This window comes from Urocitellus parryii, unplaced genomic scaffold (assembly GCF_045843805.1).
Source record: "Urocitellus parryii isolate mUroPar1 unplaced genomic scaffold, mUroPar1.hap1 Scaffold_291, whole genome shotgun sequence".
Taxonomy (NCBI): Eukaryota; Metazoa; Chordata; class Mammalia; order Rodentia; family Sciuridae; genus Urocitellus; species Urocitellus parryii.
This window is the reverse complement of record NW_027552722.1, coordinates 88,849-108,738: the sequence shown is the minus strand read 5'-3', so window position 1 is coordinate 108,738 and position 19,890 is coordinate 88,849. Positions and strand designations below refer to the sequence as shown.

Genomic DNA, 19,890 nt, shown 5'->3' with positions numbered 1-19,890 from the left:
GAGGAACACACCAGCACCAAGGACAGGGCCCCCCAGGATGGCTTCTGCACTGTCCCACATCAGCCCCCTCCCAGAGGAACACACCAGCACCAAGGACAGGGCCCCCCAGGATGGCTTCTGCACTGTCCCACATCAGCCCCCTCCCAGAGGAACACACCACCACCAAGGACAGGGCCCCATGGATGGCATCTGCACTGTCCCACATCAGCACCCTCCCAGAGGAACACACCAGCATCAAGGACAGGGCCGCCTAGGATGGCGTCTGCACTGTCCCACATCAGCACGCCCACAGAGGAACACACCAGCACGAAGGATACGGTCCCCAAGGATGACGTCTGCAGTGTCCCAAATCAGCACCCTCCCAGAGGAACACACCAGCACCAAGGACAGGACCCCAAGGATGGCATCTGCACTTTCCCACATAAGCACCCTCCCAGAGGAGCACACCAGCACCAAGGACAGGGCCCCCCAGGATGGCTTCTGCACTGTCCCACATCAGCACCCTCCCAGAGGAACACACCAGCACCAAGGACAGGGCCCCAAGGATGGCATCTGCACTGACCTACATCAGCACCCTCCCAAAGGAACACACCAGCACCAAGGACAGGGCCCCCCAGGATGGCTTCTGCACTGTCCCACATCAGCACCCGCCCAGAGGAACACACCAGCACCAAGGATGGTCCCCCCAGGATGGCGTCTGCACTGTCCCACATCAGCCCCCTCCCAGAGGAACACACCAGCACCAAGGACGGGGCCCCCAAGGATGGCATCTGCACTGACCCACATCAGAACCCGCCCAGAGGAACACACCAGCACCAAGGATGGTCCCCCCAGGATGGCGTCTGCACTGTCCCACATCAGCCCCCTCCCAGAGGAACACACCAGCACCAAGAACAGGGCCCCCAAGGATGGCATCTGCACTGTCCCACATCAGCATCCTCACAGGAAAACACACCAGCACCAAGGACAGGGCCCCCCAGGATCGCATCTGGACTGTCCCACATCAGCACCCTCCCAGAGGAACACACCAGCACCAAGAACAGGGCCCCCAAGGATGGCTTCTGCACTGTCCCACATCAGCACCCTCCCAGAGGAACACACCAGCACCAAGGACAGGGCCCCATGGATGGCGTCTGCACTGTCCCACATCAGCACCCTCCCAGAGGAACACACCAGCACCAAGGACAGGGTCCCATGGATGGCGTCTGCACTGTCCCACATCAGCCCCCTCCCAGAGGAACACACCAGCACCAAGGATGGGCCCCCAAGGATGGCGTCTGCACTGTCCCACATCAGCACCCTCCCAGAGGAACACACGGCACCAAGGACAGGGCCCCAAGGATGGCATCTGCACTGTCCCACATCAGCATCCTCCCAGGGGAACACACCAGCACCAAGGACAGGGCCCCAAGGATGGCATCTGCACAGTCCCACATCAGCACCCTCCCAGAGGAACACACGGCACCAAGGACAGGGCCCCAAGGATGGCATCTGCACAGTCCCACATCAGCATCCTCACAGGGGAACACACCAGCACCAAGGAGGGTCCCCTAAGGATGGCGTCTACACTGTCCCACATCAGCACCCTCCCAAAGGAACACACCAGCACCAAGGACAGGCCCCCAAGGATGGCGTCTGCACTGTCCCACATCAGCTCCCTCCAGGAGGAACATACCAGTACCAAGGACGGGCCCCCAAGGATGGCGTCTGCACTGTCCCACATCAGCACCTTCCCAGAGAAAGAGACCAGCACCAAGGATGGGCCCCCAAGGATGGTGTCTGCACTGTCCCACATCAGCCCCCTCCCAGAGGAACACATCACCACCAAGGACAGGGCCCCCAAGGACAGCATCTGTGCTGTCCCAGATCAGCACCCTCACACCCAGGACCATGGATGGCTTCTCTGTTGTCTGAAATGCTAATGCCTAGTTTACCTGGCTAGGCCATGATTAGTGGTGCTGCTCAAGAAGACTCTTCTGTCCATACTTAATATCACTTATGGTGTCTGTAAGCTCATGACAGGAGGCATACTATTAAGGCAAATTAAGTTTCCCTTATGGACTTATCGCTTTTGCCAAAGAGTCTGGAATACTGAATTATAGAAGTATGTCTCAGTTACTGCTCATTCCATTTGAGCTTTCAGAAAACCTTGAGCTTTTAGAAACATGGGGCTTTTCAGAAAACCTTGAGCTCATGGGAAACTAAAGTGATTTGCAAGCAGGAGTGAAAGTTAATAGGAAGATACTGGAGATCTGGGGACACACAGGTCTGGAAAACTGACATTTCACTATTTATCTTTTGCTCTTTCGGGTTGAAATATTGCCTCTGGTTACTTTTGAATTTTAAAAATTTATTTTAATTTTCTATATATCACAGAAGGATGCATTTCAATTCATATTACACATATATAGTGCAATTTTTTATATCTCTGGTTGTACACCATGTAGAGTCATACCATTAGTGGTTTCATACATGCACTTAGAGTAATGATGTCCATCTCATCCCCCTGCCTTTCCTACCCCATGACCCTCCCATCCTCTCACTCCCCTTTACCCGATCTAGAGTTCGTCTATTCCTGCCATGCCCCCCCCCACTATCCACATTATGAATCAGCATCCTTATATCAGAGAAAATATTCATCATTTGGTTTTTTGAGTGGGCTTACTTAGCATTATATTCTCCAACTCCATCCATTTGCCTGAAAATTCCATGATTTATTTTCTTTAAATGCTGAGTAATATTTCATTGTGTATATATACCACAGTTTCTTTATCCATTCATCTACTGAAGGGCATCTATGTTGGTTCCGCAGTTTAGCTATTGTGAACTGTGCTGCTATGAACATTGATGTGGCTGTGTCCTGTAGTATGCTGTTTTAAATCCTTTGGGTATAGACCAAGGAGTGGAATAGCTGGGTTAAATGGTGGTTCCATTCCCAATTTTCTGAGGAATCTCCATACTACATTCCATATTGGCTGCACCAATTGTTCTCCCACCAGCACTGTATGAGTGTGCCCTTTTCCCCACATCCTCACCACTCTTATTGTTGTTTGTCTTCATAATAGCTGCCCTCTGACTGGAGTGACATGAAACCTTGGAGTAGTTTTGATTTGCAGTTCTCTAATTGCTAGAGATGTTGAACATTTTTTCATATATTTGTCAATTGATTGTATACCATCTTATGAGAAATGTCTGATCAGTCCCTTGGCCCGTTTATTGATTGAGTTATTTGTTCTTTGTTTTTTTTCTTGGTGTTAAGATTTTTGAATTCCTTATATATCCTAGAGATTAGTGCTCTATTTGCTGTGCATGAGGTAAAAATTTGCTCCCATTCTGTAGGCTCTCTATTCACCTCACTGATTGTTTCTTTTGCTGAGAAGAAGCCATTTAGTTTCATTCATCCCATTTATCGATTCTTGACTTTAATCTTGTGCTATAGGAGTCTTAAGGAAATAGGGGCCTAGTCTGACATGATAGAGATTTGGCCCTACTTTTTCTTCTATTAGGCACAGAGTCTCTGGTTTAATTCCTAGGTCACAATCCACTTTGATTTGAGTTTTGTGTATGGTGAGAGATAGGGGTTTGATTTCATTTTATTGCATATGAATTTCCAATTTTCCCAGCACCATTTGTTGAAGAGGCTATCTTTTCTCCAATATATGTTTATGCCACTTTTGTCTAATATAAGGTAACTGTAATTATGTGGGTTTGTCTCTGTGTCCTCTATTCTGTACCATTGGTCTATCAGTCTGTTTTGGTGCCAATACTATGCCGTTTTTGTTGCTATTGCTCTGTAGTAGAGTTTATGCTCTAGGAGAGTGATGCCACCTGTTTCAGTCTTTTTGTTAAGAATTGCTTTAACTATTCTGGGACTTTTATTTTTCCAGATGAATTCCATGACTGTTTTTTTCCTATTTCTATGAGGAATGTCATTGGAATTTTGATTGGAATTGCATTAAATCTGTTTAGTGCTTTTGGTAGTATGGTCATTTTGACAATATTAATTCTTCCTATCCAAGAACAAGGGCAATCGTTCCATCTTCTAAGGTCTTCTTTAATTTCTTTCTTTTGCATTCTGTAGTTTTCATTGTAGAGGTCTTTCACCTCTTTTATTAGGTTATTTCAAAGTATATTAATTTTTTGAGGCTATTGTAAATGGGGTAGTTTTCCTCATTTCCCTTTCAGGGGATTTCAGAGTTATTAGGATAGAGTAAGACATATATTTCCAAACCACAGAAATGCCTTTGATTTGTGGGTGTTGATTTTATATCCTGCTACTTTGCTGAATTCATTTACTAGTTCTAGAAGTTTTCTGGTGGAATATTTTTGGTCTTGTAGGTATAGAATCATATTGTTGGCAAATAGTGCTAATTTGAGTTCTTCTTTTCCTGTGCATATCCCTTTAATTGCTTTCGTCTGTCTAATTGTTCTGGCTGGTGTTTCAAGAACTGTGTTAAATAGAAGTAGTGAAAGAGGGCATCCCTGTCTTGTTCCCATTTTAAGAGGAAATGCTTTCAATTTTTCTCCATCTACAATGATGTTGGCCTGGGGCTTAGCGTACATAACCTTTATGATGTTGAGATATGTTTCTGTTATCCCTAGTTTTTCTAGTGTTTTGAACATGAAGAGGTGCTGTGTTTTGTCAAATGCTTTTTCTGCGTCTATTGAGATGATCATATGATTCTTATCTTTGAGTCTATTGATGTGATAAATTACATTTATTGATTTCCATATGTTGAACCAACCCCACTTGATCATGGTGCACTATCTTTTTGATGTGTTTTTGTATTTGATTTGCCACAATTTTATTGAGAAGTTTTACATCTATGTTCATTAGAGATATTGGTCTGAAGTTTTCTTTCTTTGATGTGTCTTTGCCTGATTTTGGAATCAGGGTGATATTGGCCTCATAGAATGAGTTTGGAAGTGCTCCCTCTTTTTCTAGTTCCTGAAATAAATTGAAGAATATTGGTATTAGTTCTTCTTTAAAAGTCTTGTAGAACTCGGCTGTGTATCCATCTGGTCCTGGGCTTTTCTTGATTGGTAGGCTTCTGATAGCATCTTCTATTTCATCATTTGAAATTGATCTGTTTAAATTGTGTATATCATCCTGATTCAATTTGGGCAAGTCTATGACTCTAGAAATTTGTCATTGCCTTTCAATATTGTCTATTTAATGGGAGCTCAAATTTTCAAAATAATTTCTAATTATCTTCTGTATTTCTGAAGTGTCTGTTGTGATATTTCCTTTTTCATCACATATGTTAGTAATTTGAGTTTTCTCTCTCCTTCTCTTCATTAGCATGGTTAAGGGTTCGTCAATTTGATTTAGTTTTTCAAAGAACCACCTTTTCCTTTTCTCAATTTTTTCAATTGTTTCTTTTGTTTCAATTTCATTGATTTCAGCTCTGATTTTAATATTTTCTGTCTTTTACTGCTTTGGTGTTGATTTGTTCTTCTTTTTCTAAGGCATTGAGATGTAATGTTAAGGCATTTATTTGTTGACTTTTTCTTCTTTTAAGGAATGAACTCCAAGCAATGAACTTTCCTCCTAGTACTGCCTTCATAGTGTCCCAGAGATTTTGATATGTGGTATCAGCATTCTCATTTACCTCTAAGAATTTTTTAATCTCCTCTTTGATGTCTTTTGCAACCCATTGTTCATTCAATAGCATATTATTTAGTTTCTAGGGGTTCAAGTAGCTTTTATTTTTTATTTTATCATTGATTTCTAATTTAATTCCATTATGATCTGATAAAATGCAGGGTAGTATCTCTACTTTTTTGTATTTGTTAAGAGTTGTGTTGTGGCATAATATATGGTCTATTTTAGAGAAGGATTCATATGCTGCTGAGAAGAAAGTGTATTTGCTCATTGGTGGATGAAGTATTCTATGTAAGTCAGATAAGTCTAGGTTATTGGTTGTGTAGTTTCTTCAGCTTTTGTTTGGAAGATCTATCCAGTGGTTAAAGAGGTATGTTAAAGTCATCCAGAATTATTGTGTTGTGGTCTATTTGACTCTGAACTTGACAAGAGTTTGTTTGATGAACATAGATGCTCCATTGTTTGGGGCATATATATTTATAATTGTTATGTCTTGTTGGTATATGGTTTCCTTGAGCAGTATAAAATGCCCTTTTTTATCCCTTTTGATTAACTTTGCCTTGAAGTCTACTTTATTTGATATAAGGATGGAAACCCCTGCTTGCTTCCGCAGTCCATGTGAGAGGTATGATTTTCCCCAACCTTCACCTTCAGTCTGAGATGTCTTTTCCTATCAGATGAGTCTCTTGGAGGCAGCCTATTGTTGGGTCTTTTTAATCCAATCTGCCAATCTATGTCTTTTGATTGGTGACTTTAGGCCATTAACATTCAGGTTATTATTGAGACATGGTTTGTATTCCCAGCCATTTTTGTTTATTTTTGGTATTTAACTTGACTTGTTTTTTTTTTTTGACTAGTTTTTCCTTTAGTGTAATATCTCCCTCTGCTGATTTTCATTGTTCTTTTCATTTTCTCCTCATGGAATATTTTGCTGAGGATGTTCTGTAATACAGGCTTTTGAGTTGTAAATTCTTTTAACTTTTGTTTATCATGGAAGTTTTTTATTTCATCATCAAATCTAAAGCTTAATTTTGCTGGATATAAGATTCTTGGTTGGCATCAACATTCAACATTCTTGAATGTTCTTGAATGTTCTGCTTATGGTTTCTTCCAGAAATATGGGATAGCATAAAAAGACCAAATTTAAGAGTTATTGGGATAGAGGAAGACATATATTTCCAAACCAAAGAAATGAATAATCTATTCAATAAAATAATATCAGAAAATTTTCCAAACATGAAGAATAATTTGGAAAACCACATCTAAGAGGCTTACCGGATGCCAAATGTACAAAATCACAACAGACCCACACCAAGGCACATTATAATGAAAATGCCTAGCAAGCAGAATAAGGAGAGAATCTTAAAAGCCATGAGAGAAGAGAATCATATTATAGATAGAAGGAAACCAATTGGGATATCTGCAGATTTTTCAACCCAGACTCTGAAAGCTAGAAGATTCTGGAACAACATATACCAAGCTCTGAAAGAAAATGGATGCCAACCAAGAATCTTATATCCAGCAAAATTAAGCTTTAGAAAATCAGAACTACAATGAGACTCCATTCAGGACATGGCACCAGGAAGCAGAGTCCCCTCACCATGGACAAAATATATACCCAAAGGCAGCCCCAGGGGCCCATCTCCTCCACCACACCCCACCAGCCTGTGGTTACCACCCAGTTGATCCCTGTCAGGGGATCAATACACAGATCAGGTTCAGGCTGTCATCACCCCGACACTTCACCTCTGAACATCCTTACACTGGCTCACACACGTGTCTGGGGACACCTCATCTACACCATAACAACAGGACAGTCTTTGATTATTTTCTCCTCTTCCTACTCACAGTTGATGATGTTCAGGCAACCTCCTCACCTCATGGGACATGTCTTTCCCTGCCACTGGCTCCCTCAATCCCCACCCCTGGTCAGGAGTGTGCCTCCTGCTGGTTCTTTTTTGGTAGCAGCCATATGTAGTGGGGAGGTACACAGTGTCAGGGCCTAATGAGGATTCAGAGTCCTCATTTTTGGAGAAGGAACATGACCTGGAGCTCAGAGGGCTGGGTGTGGCACAGCATGATGTTACTACAAAGTATTTCTTTGTGTGCGGATGCCATAATCTGTTATTCACTTTGTGTATTCACTTTGGAAAATTAGTCCTGCCTTGGAGTATTTCTTATGGTGGGACAAATTTTCTGAAGTGACATTACCTTTGGGTCCAGTGCCCCTCCCTTGAGATAGTAGAACCTGTGAAGGCCCAGACTTGGAAACCACCCAGTGAGAACAGTTAGGGATGCTGCTGACAGAAAGTTACCCTCAGAAATCTGGAGCCAGGTGATGTCTCAACAGTAAGCCTCAACTCCCTCCCTCCTAGCATCTCCCCACTGGCTGGGAACACAGAATCTTCCCAGTAGTCACTCAAGTATAAGCCTTTCTGTCCCACAGCAAATAAGAAGACACTGTAACCATTTCCTGCTGGAGGCAGTCTTGCCACTGTGGCACTGGGAGGGGACACAGACAGGTGCCTCCGGGAACTGGTGGCCCTTCAGAAGGTTTCCCACTAATGCCCACATTCATTCCCAAGAACCAAGAAACAGGTTATTCTACATGGTAGAAGGACCTCAGAGCATCTGATTAAATTCAGCATCTTGAGATGGGCAGATTGCCTTGCACTGTCCAGGTGCGTGTGGAGCCACATTAAGTTACCACGCCTTCCAGTCCCGATGCACCATGGGGATCTGAAAGATCACTGTAGTCTGGAGTGGTAGTGCCATGATTTGTAACTTGGTCTTTTCCCCCACTCAGATAGCAAGACCAATCTTCTGAGTAAGCATACCCCTGGGGTTGAGCTATACACTCACCTATTCTTTTGTAATCCTACCCCTTTGCCTTGTTGGGACAGAATGTTCCATGGAAACTACCTTTGTGTGTCCCCTTCTCTTGCTCTGCCTTTGGGCATGACCTTCCTAGATGTCAGTCAACCTTCTGACAGCAGACATCAGGAAGCAAGACTCAACCCCCTGAAACCTGACCCCTTGCCTCATTTGAATGGCATCTCCCCAATAAAAGGGTTCAGCACATACATGTGCACTTCTCTCTCTCTCTCTCTCTCTCTCTCTCTCTCTCTCTCTCTCTCTCTCTCTCTCTCTCGACATTTAAGGTCAGAGAAGCCATCAAAGGACTCAAAGAAAAAGTATCTCTGTCTCTTGTGTGATTATTTCATGCAGCCCAATTCACCTGGAGTGGCCCTGAGTTATGTTTTAGTCATGAAATGCGACACAGGTGAGCCCAGTGAGACCCTACATGAGGGAGGCTGAGGGTCAGGAGGACAGAGGACACCATCTGCTGGCTCAGAAGTTGGCTCATTTTATTGAAGACACTCACAGAGTACACAGTGCCTCGGGAAGTGTGCAGCCTGGGAAGGGCTGTGCCACCCCAATGGAAGGAAAGCTCAGGCTCAGGGTGGGTTGCAGGTATGGAAGGCAAAGGGCGGATCTGCTGCTCCTTTCACACCACCACTCAGTTTTGTTTTGTTCCATGCAATGACAAATAGTAAGAAATAATAATGGGTGGCCCTGTTGACTTTTCATACTTATTTCATACAAAGGACAAATTGATGCTCACAATGAGGTAAAAGGAAAAACTTTCCATCTTGAAGCAAGATGGAAAGAGCCTTTTGTCCAGACCAATAAATCCTGGCAAAATGTCCTTGCCTCTCCCTGTTCCAAACTAGTGTCCTCATTTCACACCAGTCTTTCCTGGTAAGTGTTGACTGGTAACAGTATAGCTCTGCCTTTTCAGAAGTCTCAAAAAGCACTGTGTCTAGGACCACAGCACAGCCTCAACCGCCTGTTGGTTTAGGTTGACCACATCTTCACTGGACTTTGCTTTGCACTGTCTGAAGACTGACTGGAAACATCAGCTCTGGTGGAACTCACTCTGGGGGGCCACCTGCCTCCTGACTGGGGGAGCAACTTCCTGAGCACTGAGGAACTCTCAGAGGCTGCACTTGGGGACAGAGGTGTCCAGGGTGTTTTCTTACACTTATGAGCGGGGGATGACACAGAGTTTGTAGTGAGGTGGGACTCTGCCAAAGCCAATTGCAATGGGACTAAGATCAATATCTTTCGGGTCAACAAGAGACTTCAGATTGAAATGCTGCAGAATGGTGGACAGGAGCAGAAACAGTTCCATGCGGGCCAGGCCTTCTCCAACACACACTCGTTTTCCTAGAAGTAATTGCAGTACTGGTGAGACACAGCGGGTTTCAGAGAGACACACCATTAACCGTGAGGCTTCAGGGCAGGGCCAGAGGAGGCTGGGGCAACCACACCCTAAAGCAGCACATACTCCCCACACCCACTGAAAGAAGCATAAGAGCAAAGAACAGAGTCTCCATGACGTGACCTGTGTGGGGGCCATGCAGAACTCAGCTGCAAAAACTTCTGTTCGGTTGGGAAAAATGGCCTCTGCCTGGTGAAGTCAACACCCAGTGCTGACCCATGGTGCCCATGGGATGGGGTGGGTGAGTTGGCTGCCAGTGCACACACCAGGAGGACGTGTGTCGAGCTGGTGGTGGAGTCTTCCTCACCAGAACCCGAGGTGCAGCCCTGGCAAGGGGCCGCAGGGAGGCACCCCTTACACCCAGGGAAGGCTGCACTGCTTCCCAGATGAGTCCAGGGAACCTGAGAGGAGTCTGTTAAAACCCTGATTTAAAACGGCAGAGGTTTTCACTGTCTTGTTAAGTAGAAACAGTTTGACAATGAATGAGGGAAAGCGGCCACTCTGTGGAAAGAATAGTCTACCCATAAACCTTTCTTCCGGAACTTATTGTGAAAATGTCACCCAGCCTCTCTGAATCGGGGAGCACACTTGGTTTGTGTTGTGGGTAGAAATCAGGGATGAGGACAGCTGGGAGGTGGTGCACAGCTGGCTGGTGGCAGAGACACAGAGAGCAATGAGGGGAGAGGAGACCATTTCAGGCTGAGGTGCTGCTCTTGAACCCTGCTCACCTGCAGAAAAAGGTTTGAAATAGTCACTGTACTTGAACTTCCCATTTCCATCCAGAAAGTGCTCTGGCTTAAACTGCTCAGGATCTGGGAATTCTTGGTCATCATACAGAAGGGAGTCCAGAGTCGGAATCACAACAGTGCCCTGCAGGAGACACAGATCTGTCAGTCATTCAGACAACCGAGTAAATGTCTGCTGTCAGCCTTAATCCCATATTAGACAGGACAGCACATTTCTCGGTGGGACAGTGCTCAGTTAAGGACTGGACAGCAGCCAGGTGTCAGGTCTAAATGGAGAGGAAGCCCTAAAGTACTCAGGCAGTGGACTCTGACTGGAATATGCTACACTCCCAGGTGCCATCAAGGAGGCACTTCCTTAAATTCCATCCCTTTCTCTAATCACCAGGACCAGACAAGGACCAATGGGGAACTGGCACCCTGTATTGGCCTGTCCCTGCCATCCAGCCACACTGGCCACAGAGCCTTGGGATCCCCAACCTGCCTGGTAAACTAGATGGTGAGGTAATAGGAGGTGTTCACAGTGCACACCAGCTCACTCTGACCTTGGGGATGACATATCCTTGCAACATGGTGTCCTGCGTTGCTTCGTGGGGCAGGTTGGAAGGTATAAGGTCAATAAACCGCTGAATCTCATGCACCACAGCATCCATGTAGGGCATCTCCAGCCTGTCCTTGACAGCAGGGATGCGGCTTGGCCCAATCACCCTATCAATTTCCTTATGAAGTTTCTCTGCCAAGGCATGAATGAGAGCAATGTAAAGGATTGACACCAGGCTGAACGTCCACCCTCCATCCATACATCTACCAAGCACTCTTCCATGCATCCACCCACTCATCCATCCATCACTCACCCTAACCCTCACCCAAACACTTACCCATACACCTATCCATCTGTCCACTTACCTGAGGACTCATCCCTTCATCCTTCCACCATTCATGTACCCACACACCTATCAAGTCATCCCTCCAGCAAGCCAGCATCCTTCCACCCACACATCTACTCAATACATCTACCAAATCACCCTTCTAGCCATCCACCAAACCCACCCTATGGATTTTGTAGAGTATCTATGGAGTGCTTTTTGTGCCCCAGATACTTCAAATTATTGGGTATCATCTTCACAAATGTCTATAATAGTTATGCTCATGGAGGTCATTTATAGTCTACAGAAACTTTTGCTTCAATTATTTTAGCTGGAGATGGCTTATTCAGTTCTCTGCATGTCAGGAACAGAGAATAACAAATGGGTCCTGGAAATCTCTGCAGTAATACAACCAGACATGCACAGTCTACTTCTTGAAGTTCCTCTGACTGAGGTAATAGCAGCCTTCAGCAAATTCTTATACTTTCTATGTTTGAAATTTCCTGTGGGATTTTCACTTTGAGTGAAAAAGAAAATTGCAAAAAGGTATGTATAGTACGGTACCCAGGTAAAATACTAAGGCACTACAACTTACTGTGAGCTATTTGTTGATATTTAGTTTTTGATAAATGTACTGGGTCACAGGTAGGGATGATGCACAGCCATCCCTTGTAGGGATTCTAACCATGGAAATGTACAGGGAAGCTTTCCCCTGGTGGGAAACCCCCTCAGGGGATAACAGGTATCCTGTTTCCCAACCTTAGAATGCCCTGTAATCTCTCTTAGGATCTAATAATATAGCTAATATATGTGCAGTGTCAACTGGTATAGCAATGCCCTGAGATGCCTCTGTGTTAGAGCCTCATCAAGCCTCAACCTTGATTGCAAGCACGTAGCTCCTGGGAATAGAAGAACTTGTTTGCTAGATAACTACAATGTTTCACCAAGATCTGGTGCTCCTAGGCTGCCCATATGACAGTAACTTCAGACAATGGACTTTCTTGAGGACTGCACAAAGCTCCTGACATTACATATTATAAAAATAAAATGTAACTGCAGAATAAGCAACTTCACTGATACTCTAAACAATAATGTGGTTATGGTACTAATGACTTAATGTAATCTATTGGTATAAATAAAAGTGGCTTCTTGGACCAGGAGCCATTCTGTCACCTTCCCTGCCTCTGCACCTTGTCTCTGTGTCTCCCCTTTATTATTATTCCTTACAATCCCTAAGCATTGCCCTCTGTGGGGAGGGAGGCACAAAGGGGCAAGACTGATTGGTTCTGTAACATGTTTCCTTAAGAGCTCAAACCAAATATTGAAAAATGTTAATACATGTTAAATTTGGCAAAGAATGTAGGGTGTCTATCATGTTTATTCTCTTTGTTTATATTGGAAATTCACCATGGTCAATAATTTAAACTGTTTGAATACAGGATTCCTCTATACACAATGTTCAAAAGTTCTCCTACAAATGCTGCAGATCTGTAAAATGTTTCCCTCCCTGGACTTTTGGTTCTTTTTATGATTAAAACAAAACAAAGCTTTTGCTGAAATAAAGACCAGGTTCTAGGGCCTGACTTGGGCTGGTTGCACACCTATACTCTTGGGGGAAATTGCTTCATGTCTTCCATCTGTTCTCCAGGACTGAGGAGCTAGAGGAGCACAGTGCATCCCAGGTCTGCCCCAAGCCAGCACTCAGTGGGAGCCACGTCCCATCAGCAGTAGGTGGGCCCAGCTCAGAGAGTGGAGGTCCCAGGCCTCTGGGCTCCCTTGCCCCAAGCTACAGCTCCCCTGCTCCCTCTTTAAGGCAGGTTGGTCCTATTAGCCTGTGTGCAGGTAGGTGCCTCCAGGGCAGGAGGTGGCCTCCTCACTTCTCCCTGGGTTCCCACTTCAGAGCCCTGTGGAGTGAGATGCCCAGGGAGATCTGAGACTTGCCCTGATCCCCATTCTGCCTAGAAGGCCAAGTCTTCCTCAAGAGCAGCTGGAGCATTGGGTTGACTGTTATCAGTGTGTCTATAGTGCAGAAGTTACGTCCAGCGCCTCTCTCCTCTCCAGTGTTGGACTGTTCTTTCTGCACCCAGGCCCCAGTGGAGTGTGGTCTATCAGTGTTCAAGGGTACCAGGTGCCTGGTACCTACAAGGACATTTCTCTTCAAAGCAGTTCACCCAGGGATCCCACAGTACAAAAGAAGGCTAACAAGCAACTTCAGACTGAGAGCCCAGGCCTGAACACACAAGGCTGGCCCTGCAGGGAGGTCCTTTGGCTTCTCATCTGCATACCTTCAATCTCTGGGTATTTCATGAGAATCAGGAGCCCATATCTTAGGGTGGTGCTGGTGGTCTCCGTCCCCGCAAAGAACAGGTCAGCCAAGGTCACAGCAACGTTTTCCAGAGTGTACCCAGACTCTCCACTGTGCTTTTAGAGACAGAGAGAGACTTGGTAAGAAATTGTCTTCAGATGACTGAAGAGACAACCTGTTGCCCTTCAACAGACAGCCATGGATATGAGAGCTCTCCCAGTGCAACCAGGACCCCATTATTTCTACCTCACAGCTGGAGAAACTGAGGTTCCCAGGAAGTTGGCCGAGGCAGGCTAGGCTCCTCACCCAGGCCATAGGACTCTGGCTCTATCAACAGTGCCAGGGCTATCCTGGGAAAGGGGAGGTAATCTGGGTGACCTGCCAAGCCAGGACCTCTGCTGATGACTCTCCAGCTGCAGGGGCTGGAATCAGCCTCCTTCCAGGCCAGAGGGAGGCTGGTGCCTTTGGGAGACAGAGAGGGTCTTTGCTAAGGGTGAGATTCTGACAGCCTAGGAGTCTGCCCAGGGGAGTCAGTGTGAAAGTTGCATGCTGTCTGTAAGCCAGAGAAAAGAAAGGAAGGAGGCTTCACCATTCTGAGCTAGAGGAGGGTCCTAGGAGCTGCAGGCAGATGAAACTGGGGATGTCTGGGATCCCTGGAACTTTGGCACCATTGGGGAACCCAGCCTGGCCTGAAGGGAGCTGAAGCAAGGTGCCAGCCCACCATCCCTGTGCCTCCTCTGCAACACTAAGAGCATCCAGTAACACAGAGGGCAATTTGGATGCCAGCCAACAGGTGGCAGCATGGATCTGAGGTGCATGTGCCCTACCCCACCCCATCAAGTCCAGCAGGGTGGCTCTGGGTACCTTCTCCATTTCCATGAGCATGCAGTCGGTGAAGTCCCGGGGAGAGCTGGGGTCTAGTGACTGGAGGTGCTCCTTGGCCATTTCAAGTGTGTACGCTTTTATTTCAGACGCGTTTGCTATGACTTTTCTATGGCTTCCAGGTAGATAGTGTAAGTAGTCCGAAAAATTATTGTAAAGCTGAAAAGAAAGAAATTTATAAAACTATTTTTTCTGAATGCAGCCAAATTGTGTGTGCTGAGCTACTAACCTTCAAATTTTAATTTGTGGTTGTCATTATTGTATTATTTAGAATATTCGAGATCATTCTCCAGGCAGGGTACCCTCTGTGGTCTATATGAATGCCTAGGTTAGGGAAAGGGGCACTCAGGGCCCAGGGCATCCCAAGAAGGGCCTAGGGGCTGCCTGGACGCCTCCAAAACACTCCCCATCTCAGGCTTCCTTGAGCCTATGGGTCCCCCACCACCTGAATCTGCCTTCTTCCAACATAACTGCACAATTGAAGACTAAGGAAAAGGATAGAGTGGGCTTCACCTGCAGCCAAGGAGTACTAAGCAGGTAGAAGTTAGCATTAAACATGCTCATGAGCCGCAGGCACTTCTTGTCGTCGTAGTTGAAACGCCTGTTGAACAGGATATGCGCTATGACGTTGAAGGGTGCGCAGCCCACAAGGAAGGTGGGGTCGAAGGGCTGGCCTGGAACACAGGTGAGATGTTAGGGAGGGGAAAGTATGCACAGGCCCACCGCAGCCCCAGCACTCCCACTGATGCCTGGGGACCGTCCTGAAAGCTGCCAAGCCACAGAAGGCGCCAAAGGTTTGTCTACTTCTCAATGCTGTTTGGGCTCAGCAGTCATGTGGGGATCACTCTTGCTCCCTTAAAAGCAGAGCTGGAAATTGGAGTCCAGAATGCAGTGGCTGTGGACCATCATGACCCACTCTGGTCCAGGGTCCCTGTAGCTGCCAGCTGCTTCCGGGTGGATCCCTGCCCTCCAGGGGCCTGCCCACAGCTCCCCTCCCTGCTGCCTGCCCAAGAACAGCATCCCGAGTCTCCCTGAGCTCCTCCAGCAGGAAGTGGGCCTCCCTCTGGACCTGCTCCAGAATACACACCCCGAGTCTCCCTGAGCTCCTCCAGCAGGAAGTGGGCCTCCCTCTGGACCTGCTCCAGAATACACACCCCGAGTCTTCCTGAGCTCCTCCAGCAGGAAGTGGGCCTCCCTCTGGATCCGTTCCTCATTGCCCTGTTTTCCCATCCCGTAATCCCGGAGGGTGGTCAGGGAGAACCGCCGAATGTCCTTCCAGGTGGGTCCATTATTGAAAATAATTCCTAAGGAGGAGGGACAGCAGAAGTCACCCCAAGGCCCAGGTCTTGGGGGTAGGGGGCTGGGGCAGGAAGTGGTCCTCATAGGGCCTTTGGGTCCTGGGCAGGGTGTGCAGGGGAGGAAGAATCACCGGAGGAGGCAGGGGACATGCAGTGCTTCTCTGGCACCCCCCCTCCCAGGTGCCTTCATGAAATGGTGTCACTTCACTGCCTTTGGCTCTGCACTTTCCTCAGAGCCTTCTCCATGCCAAATAAAACCTCATGTGGCAACTCCAAGGGAGAGCTCCAACTCCAAGGTCACCTCTCTCCTGCCTATTGACAGAATTCTTGGACAGCCCTTCTGTCCCCAGGGATTTGAACCCTTGCTCAACAAGCATTTCATCTCATCTCTTCATGGCTTCACAGCAGTGGCTTTGACCAAGACCTGAAGGTCGCCAGACCCTATTGTAAGGACCTGCAGCTGGGAAGGCCAAGCACCATCCCTTCACACGGCCCTCTCCTCCCAGGGTAAGAACATTTGGAATCAACAGACCCAAAGAAATGCTTTCTCTGTACAGTGCTGGGGTGCTTCCATTCCTATCCCAGTCAACTCTGTGGACATTTTTATCTTCCCCAAATGCAACTTCTATTGCCCTGTTGGCCTCTCACTCCTTGGTGAAGGCCTCAGATCCCTTCAGACAAGCCCTGCTCAGCCTCCTTGCACTCCAGCGCCCCTCACAGCCTCGCTCTTGGCCTCCCTCCCCTTACTTTTCCCCTCATCACTTCCTCAAGAAGCAGGTTTGGCACCGCTGGGCCAGGCATTCTCTGAGATTCTGGGCACTCTTGGGCCACAGAGGTCACAGTAGCACCCTCACAGACACAGGGACGTGCATCCTGAAGTTCCTCCCACCTTAACTGTACGACCACACAGGGGATGCTTGGTGAGAGGCCCTGCAGGATGCTGAGAAAGTACCCTGGGGATGTGTGGTCACCAGGGCCCAAGGAACTTTCCAGAAAGAGGCTGGTTGACCTGAGAGGGGCAAGGACAGCATGTGACATGAAGTGGGAGATACAGGCCAAATGATGGTTCCAACTTCACCGGAAGGGTGGGGAGGAGGGCGGAGCTCCACGGGCCATGTCGTGAGGAGGCCGCTAGCCAGGTTGAGAACTTTGGTGGGAGCACTTTTCTGGGAGTCTGTTGAGACTTCCTCAAGTGATGCATGCAGTTCCCTTGGCATGTGGTCACACACCTGTGCTCTATCTTAGCCAAAAACAAGCATTCACATCATTATCCCTGAAGGGTTAGACGTATCTCTTTTTCAGGGTCCAGCAGATTTTCACTGTCAGACTGGGCCACATGGGATGAATAAAAATAGGGATTCGGAGTCTCCAGGCAGAGGCAGCACAGACCCTGGAGAGGCAAATTCTGGGCTCTGCCCTGCTGCCTCAGCTCACAGGCCCTGGACCATGGGGGCAGATATGGGCCTTAAGCCAGGATCACACTGCTCCATAGCAGGACCCTGTCTCCCAGGCTCCAGCAACTCTTCTGATGCTGACAACAGGGACTAAGACAGTTGGCATGGCTTTACTGAGAGAGCGCAGCAAAACAAACCCAGTGCTGAGAAGGGGGAGCCAAACCTCTCTGCCTGTGAGGTGGTGGAATCTGGGAAACGCACACAACCAGGCAGTGCCTGCTCCCTGGCTTGAAGCCCCCACGACAGGGAGAAGCTTCTGGTGACAGCAGACGGGATGCTGTTCACTTCTGACCTGCTTCGGATCCCCTGAAGTGACCGGGAGGAGTAGAGAAGGTGCAGGCAGGGTGAGAGCAGGAAGGAGGGGTGGCAGGGACTCCCAGGAGCTGGGCGCACCACAGAAGGCAGAGCTGCAGTCAGGGGTTGGGAAATGCTGGCAGGGTGAGCAGCCAGCCCCACCCAGCCCTCCTCCCCATGGGAGGGAAGGAGATGTCTGCGAGGGTTAAACTCAGGGCTCTAGCAGCAGTGAAGCTGAGGCCAAGAGAGGAGAGACTGCCTGCAAGTCTGCTTCACCCCTCCTGGCCTCCGAATGTCCACCCCTTGGGGCTCTCTCGGGAGATCACCAGCTGCTGCTGGCACGGTCTGATGCTGCTCGCTTGCAGACAGTGTCTGTCAGGTTGGGTGCCTCATGGCAGGGGAGGGGACTGGTTGGGTGGAGCCATCTACACCCCACAGGCCATTCAGGCTGTGAGTGGAAAGGGTTCCAAGAAGTGCGGGCCCAAGGCAGCAAGGCCTGGGAAGGGTTGGTGCAGGCTCAGAGACAGCCTCTCTGCCTCTCTCTGCCTCTCTCTGCACCACGGTCAGTGTGGATACCCGGCAGCCCCGTGGTGTGGACAGGGCACCTGCTCAGTGGGAACATTGCAGCAGGTTTCACAGGCACGAGCCATTACCCAAGGGCCTGAGGGTCTCCTGCTTTTCTGCCTTTATTCTGTTGTTGTCACTAACGGTAAATGTGGGTTTGGCCAGGCAACGTGGTGGGCACCTACCACTGTCCCTCTGGGTCTGCCCCACCTGCTGCTAGGAGACACACTCACCCTTTTGCTCATACAGGTGGAATGCAGGAATCTTCCCTCGGCCGGAGAACTCGTTCTTGCGGTTCAGCAGCACCTCCTTCACAGCCTTGTAGCCATACAGGACCACCACGCGCCGCGTGCCCAAGTACAGTGTGAACACAGGCCCAAAGCGCTCCGCCAGCTGCAGGGACCAACACAAACTGTGAGCCGGGAAGTGGGTGAAGGTGACTGACTCAAGATGGCTTCGCCTGATTACTGTTACTGTAATCCACCAGAGAACTGGAAGGATGTGGGGAAAGACTGTGCGGCCGGTGTAGGGAGTTCCTCCACAAGAGGCTGCTGCATTTGCAGGAGCATCTCTCCCTGTCTGTACACCAACTCTGGACCTTGGCTCCTCATGTCCCTCCCTTGCAGCCTTGTAGCCAATGCCCACTTCTGTCACCCCATTGTTCACTTCCTAAGTCAAGGTCCTGGACCCCAGGGCACTGCTGGCTGACCTGGAGCCTCTATCATACATAATGACACCTCATACAAATACCAAGTGCCACCCCTGTACCCCAGAGCACACTGGCTTTGGTTAGCTCACAGGGTGCGCTCAGCCACAATGGGAGGCGGGTGTTGGTATTGGGTAGAGCATGGTAGATACCAGCTGGGATGCACCCCTTGCTTCTGTGGGAGCTGCCCATGGCTGCACCAACTGCTCCAAACCTCCCAATGATCACTCTGGTTCCATGGCACCTCTGGGCCTGGTGTTTAATGCCCATCCTCCCTGTTCAGTGCCCAGGCTGCAACACCAGTGGAGCTTTCTGAAGGGGATTCCTGGGTGCTGCTACCCATCCTGTTACTCCATAAAAGACTGGTGTTAGAAAGCAACAGTTTTTTTGACAATGAATTGAATACACATGTATTAGATCTCATTCCTGACTTATTCTCCCTAAAATAACAATGTTTCTCTTACCCTGGCAAAAGATTTGGGAATATCCTTCAAGTCCACCTGGAGAACATTCCCAATGATGGGGAGTGGGAAAGGTCCTGGGGGCAGGTTCCAGCTGCTGTGGATCTGCTTCCAGATGGATATGAACAGGAGGGTGACCAGCCACACCAGCAGTGCCAGGGTAATGCCAAGAGCAGCCATGGTACCTCTGGGGCCCTCTGCTGACACATGGGGATGATCCCTGCAGAGGGAAGCTTTTATAACAAAGTGCAGAGAAGGAGGGTGGTCAGCCAGCCAATGCCACCTCCCTTCTCCTGCTGCCAAGGTATTAGTTTACTATTTTACTATTAGAGGTGGCTGGCACTCATTTCAAAGGCCTGAAGCAGTTTTCTCTTAAAGAGGATGAGCCAGGACAGGGTCAATACCAGGTTGCTGGCACCTGTCACAA

General features: G+C 48.1%; 1 protein-coding gene across 1 annotated transcript; it reads right to left on the bottom strand.

Moving 5' to 3' along the window:
* Nucleotides 1–8,952: 8,952 nt before the first annotated feature.
* LOC113177631 (cytochrome P450 2E1) lies at nt 8,953–19,662 on the bottom strand. The gene is made up of 9 exons (XM_026382189.2): nt 19,467–19,662; nt 18,530–18,689; nt 15,841–15,990; nt 15,200–15,360; nt 14,669–14,845; nt 13,785–13,920; nt 11,179–11,366; nt 10,619–10,760; nt 8,953–9,835 (listed from the first exon to the last, which is right to left on the bottom strand). Exons 1-9 carry the CDS (start codon nt 19,641–19,643, stop codon nt 9,651–9,653), a joined length of 1,476 nt encoding a protein of 491 aa, XP_026237974.1. The 5' UTR covers nt 19,644–19,662; the 3' UTR covers nt 8,953–9,650.
* Between the last annotated feature and the right edge of the window lie 228 nt (nt 19,663–19,890).

What these genes read in the sequence shown, in the direction of transcription:
- LOC113177631 (XM_026382189.2), bottom strand. Translation starts at nt 19,643, where the DNA reads ATGGCTGCTCTTGGCATTACCCTGGCACTGCTGGTGTGGCTGGTCACC. An exon ending in GGAGCTCAGGAAGACTCGGG is followed by an intron (nt 15,361 to 15,840) that starts GTGTGTATTCTG and finishes CCTGTGTTCCAG; the next exon opens with GCCAGCCCTTCGACCCCACC. An exon ending in TGCTCATGGAAATGGAGAAG is followed by an intron (nt 13,921 to 14,668) that starts GTACCCAGAGCC and finishes TGTCTCTAAAAG; the next exon opens with CACAGTGGAGAGTCTGGGTA.